The sequence below is a fragment of the Phaeodactylum tricornutum genome, genomic scaffold (genome assembly GCF_000150955.2).
Source record: "Phaeodactylum tricornutum CCAP 1055/1 PHATR_bd_29x34 genomic scaffold, whole genome shotgun sequence".
Classification (NCBI taxonomy): domain Eukaryota; phylum Bacillariophyta; class Bacillariophyceae; order Surirellales; family Neidiaceae; genus Phaeodactylum; species Phaeodactylum tricornutum.
In genome coordinates this window covers 1,429-7,926 of record NW_002238033.1, presented here as the reverse complement: position 1 = coordinate 7,926, position 6,498 = coordinate 1,429, and the positions used below count along the sequence as shown (strand labels likewise).

General features: G+C 45.8%; 3 protein-coding genes across 3 annotated transcripts; all 3 read right to left on the bottom strand.

The window, feature by feature from the left end:
• Nucleotides 1-134: 134 nt before the first annotated feature.
• Nucleotides 135-970, bottom strand: PHATRDRAFT_bd1294 (predicted protein; the record flags this gene model as incomplete). Its single annotated transcript, XM_002176245.1, has 2 exons — nucleotides 135-220; nucleotides 262-970. 2 exons carry the CDS (start codon nucleotides 968-970, stop codon nucleotides 135-137), a joined length of 795 nt encoding a protein of 264 aa, XP_002176281.1.
• Nucleotides 971-1,392: 422 nt separating this feature from the next.
• On the bottom strand, nucleotides 1,393-2,013 carry PHATRDRAFT_bd1293 (predicted protein; the record flags this gene model as incomplete). The annotated part of the gene is made up of 1 exon (XM_002176244.1): nucleotides 1,393-2,013. One exon carries the CDS (start codon nucleotides 2,011-2,013, stop codon nucleotides 1,393-1,395), a length of 621 nt encoding a protein of 206 aa, XP_002176280.1.
• Nucleotides 2,014-5,168: 3,155 nt separating this feature from the next.
• On the bottom strand, nucleotides 5,169-5,645 carry PHATRDRAFT_bd1292 (predicted protein; the record flags this gene model as incomplete). Its single annotated transcript, XM_002176243.1, has 1 exon — nucleotides 5,169-5,645. One exon carries the CDS (start codon nucleotides 5,643-5,645, stop codon nucleotides 5,169-5,171), a length of 477 nt encoding a protein of 158 aa, XP_002176279.1.
• Nucleotides 5,646-6,498: the final 853 nt, after the last annotated feature.

Below are 6,498 nucleotides of genomic sequence, written 5' to 3'. Positions count from 1 at the left end.
CCCTCTTACCCACATGGGTCCGAGAGTAAAGCTGAACATTTCCGAGGAAAAGTTTCAATTGCGGATGGGAACGGACAGCTGACTTGAGTCGTACGCTCTTCTGGTGATCCGGTAAGGGGAACTCGTTGATCCGTTCAAGATCGTAAATCAAATTGCGCCAAGTCGTCAAAAAAGCAACACAGGTCTTGCTCTTTGAAGTCGCAAATGAGTACAAAGTGAGCTTTGTTTCAATGGATGTGGCAGTGATCTGCGCATTGATACCTTTACCGTACGAGGCAACAAGGTCGCGGTAAACAGCCTGAGCATCCAATTCATCCACATGCTTGTGGAGGATTCCACGCGCACGAGGGGTCAACAATATATCGTTGAACACGCCAAAGACAAAGTTCTGCATTTCGACAAATGTATCCGTCTCGTCGACGGTCTCGGGCAAATAATCCGGGTCAAGAACCAACTGGACGCCATGGATACGGAGCTTGATACGAATATTCGTATTCCAAGTGACCCAAAAACGGTCTTCACTGAACTTTGGGTACGGAACGGAGTGATTCTTGATTGTCTTCCGAAACTTTGCGGCAGCACTTTCAACAAAGGAACTCCGAGCATCCGATCCAACAGGGGTAGCAGGGGCAACAATAGCAGAGGCTGGTTGCCAATACTCAAGGACTTCAGGGGTAAGTTCAAACCATGTTTCGTTTGTCACGTCGGTACCTTTCGAGAGGAACCATTTGACAATTTTCAAGATCCGATCCTGCTGGGCAGGCGGAAGAAACATACGAACAATGGTAGCAGGGGTATCTCCCACAGAAGGGGTCAAAACACCATATGACACCGTTGCAAGACGATTCTCGGTGATTGAGGCCAACTCGCTGGCCTGAGTAATACCGTACTCTTCAAAGAACCGACGGTACGACGAATCCGGTGTCGTCGCTCCCAAAAGGTTCACAAGAACATGTTCAAGAGGGTCCATGGTCAAAGCAGGGATGATTCTCGAACGCAACTGTCGGGTCATTCACACACAACAGAATCTCGTGCACCAAGGACAAACGAGACAAACACAATATCTCGTGCACCAAGGACAAGCGAGATAACGATTAATTCGATCGACTCGTCAGCAGATCGAAAACAACAACAATGCCACTGGTCTTACCCAACGGATTGTTTTATTGCCGTTCTGCCACAGAACCAGACAATCTCCAAACAAACGGGAGCAAAGTGATTAGCAATCCAAGACTGTTAATCTGTCAACGTCAAGTATCTCCTGGCTTCTGAAGACAGCACGAGGTGATCAAGACTCGTCTGGCTTCTAACGAAGAGATACGAACTAACGAATATGGTTTTCACACAATCGTTGTTAAGATTTATAAACTCTAAACTAGAGAGCTAATCTGTTCACTTTCCATTCGGCCCCACGATCTGCCAAGCGCCATCGTGGTCCGTTCCACTATTCTCCACGGTGTTATACACGGCACCGTGGGCACATTCATCATAGTTACCATGCTCCTTAGCATGGCAACAATCGAGTCCCGAAACAGTCACATCATGTTTCTGAATACTCAGCTGGGATTGCGCCTGTCCAAAAACATCCGTGTCGGGATTTGTGACCAAACACACAAGATTAGTTTCGACAGGCTCGCCTTGGGTGCCACGACCCAAGTAGTGCGCGCCATCGCGCGAACCGGTACTCAAAACTGTCATTCCAGTTGACATTGTACAAACGTTTCGATTATTGTGAGTCCACGTGGCCACGGAACAAGGCTTTGGTATCATTTCTGTGCATGCCTCCTTAACTCCATGTGCATAGTTTTGATTCACACTTGCGACATCCGTGTTTAGTGAATAATTTCCACAAGACATGTCGCAAGGAGGTAAACCACAACAGGGTAACTCAAATACGGTAGATTTGCGCAATAAGGCCGACACAAACTCCATATGGGACACGTAACCGCTGCGTCCATCGGATTGGCTCACACTTAGACTTTCCTTACCAAGTGGAAACTGTCCGAGGGACATGCCGCAAGGTAGTGTACCGTAACACTCCCCATCGGCCTGTCTTGATGCTATAGATGTCCTTGCCTCACAATTTGATTTGTCCCCCTTCCCAAACAGGAGAAGGTTGACAAGTGGCCACATTTGTAGCAAATTCCAAAACTTGCTGAGCACATCATCTTTGTTCTCACCACTAAGGATCTCACCACTTAGGATCTTCAGAGCATAGGTAACATCATCTGGGATTGCCTTGCAAACTTGCGGGTAGGACAACGAGTTATGCCGTATGTTGATGAGACAAAGAACTCCTGTCACAGAATGCACTGTTATCATGTTGTGAGAAATGTGCCTTCCGTCATGCTTGACGTTGTAGACCATATGGATGAGGATCTTCTTGTACTCTTCCGGTGCGTTTGAGACTTGGTTGCTGTGCACCAGATCCTCCCGTTTCGCAATAAAAATATGCTCACAAGGCTTGCCCCTTTCGAAGCTCTTATCATCCTGCCAGTTGCTATTTCCATTTGACTTGTCAATAGCTACAGCTTTGTTAGGGTCATGAGGGAGTTGGCACTCAGATTTGAAGACAGGGGAATGTTTAAAGCACCTCAGACAATCTTGGTCAAGAAGTCCTTGAAACTCTTCAACTCTAGTTGCAAACCAGTTGGAATGATTCCCTCCCAATGTGTCTAGTAGATCTTGGTGTTTAGCATAGGTAGCACATATTTCAAGGTTGTTGACCTGTATGGCATCTAGCAATCCGTAGCTAGGTCCCCAATCAAACACATGGTATCTAGAACTTTCGTAGATTTCTGACATGTGTGAAGAGGGGAAAGGTCCTTTGCATGCGAAAATGCCCTCAATACACCACGGTCCGTCTGTGTCTTGCAATTTTTCATCTAGATTGGTTTCGTGATTGTCTAGAACTTCGTTGCCAACTAGAGTTTCATCATACTTGTCATCACTGATTACAAGTCCCTCCGAAATTTTTTCATCAGATGGTTTATCACATTCCAGAAATTTTCCCGTATTGCATTCACACAGTTGCTCCCCATCATCCTGAGTATCAGTTGGGAAAGTTTGCCGTTCACGAAATAGCTCCCCATCATCCTGACTGTCGGTTAGAAAAGTTTTTCCAATGAGGTTGTCAGGAGTGAAACCAGGTAAACCCTTAAAGGCACAGGAATTGTTGGTTTCAGTTTGAAGGGGCTTGACAAAGCTGATGGGTTTAGGAATACTCTCCCCATCCTGTGGCATAAGGTCAAGGTTGGTTGCTCCGGATCTCAATGCAGAATGTACACTCGAACAGTACGTGATTGCATTGGTGTTGTTGACAGACAGGGTAGTTGCATCTTCTTTACAATAAACAGGTTTCTTCTGTCCGTTAAAAACCGACCGAGGTTTGTTAGGTATGCCCGGGGCGCTCGAAGAAGATGTTGCAGTGGTCAATACGCTTGAAACTTGACCAAGTGCCGACCGTTTATAGAAGGCAAAGTCACTACTGGTCAACGCAACAAGCTCAGAATCATCTAAAGAACTTCCCTTTTTCCGTTCAAGTGAGGCCTGCCAACGTAGAAAATGGCGAAGGATCTGTCGGTGTGCCATGAGCAATGGGGTCCACTGGGGGTTGTCATTGGTGTCCAAGCTTGTTGGAGGAACATACCCAAAGGTACCAAGTTCATTCTCACAAATACCGAGAAGGTCTTCCACGGTATCATACCCTTGCTGAGCAAAGCTAAGCCGAATCGGATGCCCTTGGGGAATTGAGAAAACTTTATCCAAAAAATGCGAGAAGACAGTGCTGCTGGTCATTTGTCCAGTGCTTGCTAACATGATGGGTTGGGTAGCCAAACCAATAAGAAAGGTTTTTGCGGTTCTCAAAACGAAAAAGAAACACTTATGGGTTTGGGTCCCTTGCCCTGCCTCCGTAGGCAGTGTCCGTTCCGCACACACGCAAACACGAAGTGTCGGGCGTTTGATAGTCCCCCTGTACTATTTTAAGCCGGGTCGTAAGCCCGTCCCAACCGGAATCAGGGTTGGAGTCCTTGAGCCTATTGGTATTTCTACCTCACCCAACTATAGCAACCCGACGTCACGAAACAACTTGTCGTCAAACCCTGAAGACTCCAAGGGGCTCTCGACACCAGTGATTTCGAGGAAGTAGGGAAGCCACAGAAACTTATTGACAATCCCTGAAGCTGTACCAGTGGGTTCTCAATACCAGTTACCGTGAGGAAGTAGGGTAGCAGCTTCCAACCAATGCGTTACACAAGCCGATAAATACCCCACTTAAGGTGGCAACTCTGACACTTGATGTAACAAACAAAAGATGTCAGCAGTTAGTAACCAAACAATGTACACCAAGTACGAAGTTTGGAAACCGTCTTGAGCGAAGACCTCAAGATGTGTTTACCACAAACAACTGTGCAATGGGCAGCAGTGGTTTGACGTGCTGTCAAGACTCAAGACTGTTAATCTGTTACGGAGTACTACCAAAGCACAACCGAGGACAGATCGCTGTTATGACAGTGTGTGGTAAACAAAGGTGGGCGTTATGACGAACGACCTGTGATACACCTAAGCAAGCTTAGGGACTGTAAAACTCACTTGCTGACAACGCTCCCCACGGGTTAGACAGCGGATGCAAGGACCTATGCTATAATGCAATATTTGGATCAAAGAATTTCTAAAACATTGAGTGGAAAATTACATGCTACAAACTAGTCAATCTGTTGTTCAGTCCAGTGAACAATCCCACAAAGTGCCAGCTCATCATTGATCTTCCACAACTTCCATAATCTCAATAGACAATCTTTCTCCCACATGTATATATACCTCCAGAACTATGAGTCCCATGCACAACACCTATGGTGAGTAGCTGTTCTTCTTCAGTCCCACCATGTGTCTTGTGATAGGCCCTTTATTGCTTCAATCGTATTTTCGATGTTCCAATTATATCCCAGTCCATCTTGGTCGTGTAAACCGACAAGTGGAGACTAAGCACATGCGGCTCCGGAAACATAGCAATTGTATGTCAACGTCAAGTATCTCCTGGCTTCTGAAGACAGCATGAGGTGATCAAGACTCGTCTGGCTTCTAACGAAGAGATACGAACTAACGAATATGGTTTTCACACAATCGTTGTTAAGATTTATAAACTCTAAACTAAAGAGCTAATCTGTTCACTTTCCATTCGGCCCCACGATCTGCCAAGCGCCATCATGGTCCGTTCCACTATTCTCCACGGTGTTATACATGGCACCGTGGGCACATTCATCATAGTTACCATGCTCCTTAGCATGGCAACGATCGAGTCCCGAAACAGTCACATCATGTTTCTGAATACTCAGCTGGGATTGCGCCTGTCCAAAAACATCCGTGTCGGGATTTGTGACCAAACACACAAGATTAGTTTTGACAGGCTCGCCTTGGGTGCCACGACCCAAGTAGTGCGCGCCATCGCGCGAACCGGTACTCAAAACTGTCATTCCAGTTGACACTCCCCACTGTGAGGTACTCGAAACAGAACGAACGGGAGATTTCGTCTCACCTTTCCAAAACAACAAAGGCTGAATCAAAGGCCAAGCAACTGCATGACCGAGAGGTTTGGTCAACACATCGCTAGCGTTGTCCTTACCCTCAATCCATAAAAAATGCATGATTCCAAAAGCAATCGCCTCACGGACGCGATGGTACGCAAGGGCATTGTGTCGCTTAGAAAGAACAGAATGAGGCAAAGTCGAGCTGGTAACAATGCTCTGATTGTCGCCAAGGAGCCAAGCAGGACTGTCCAAAGGAATACCCATCATACGTAGTGTAAGACGCATGTCGATAATTTGCTCCGTAGCCAAACGAGCAGCAACAAACTCTGAACCGTACGTAGCCGTTTCAACCGTAGACTGTCATTTAGAAAACCAAGACACAGGAGTCTGATTTAACGGATTCTTCAATACTCACGCAATGTATTGTTGATACAAAGAGAGAGTAAGATGAATAAAGGGGAAAGCCTTGTAAGGCCCCGATTGTATTGTAATTAATTGGTAACTCAATTGGTTTGACCTCGACTGAATTTAGAATTGAGAATTGTGTGTAGAGACAAATATGGATGTAATCTTTTCGAGTGCAAACAAATCCCTTGGAGCTCCCTTAGGAGTCTCAGTAGAATCAGTACTACTCTCCACGGATAGTCACATCACTGGGATAGTAATGTTCTGGTCAATCGTATTCAAGGAGACCGTAGCCTCTGTACTGTCTTCTATGCGTTGATCCCGCAGAATCCAGATGACTGCAAATGAATGCAAATGAATGCAAATGAATGCATATGAATGCAAATGAATGCAAATGAATGCATATGAATGCAAATGAATGCATATGAATGCAAATGAATGCAGATGAATGCAGATGAACATGAGACCCTTTGATCGTGTGCAGACTTATCTGCTTCGATTCAATCCCAGTTTGTAGACGTGGAGAAGGTATTTTCTTTACCTCTCAAGGGACGACCATAATAGA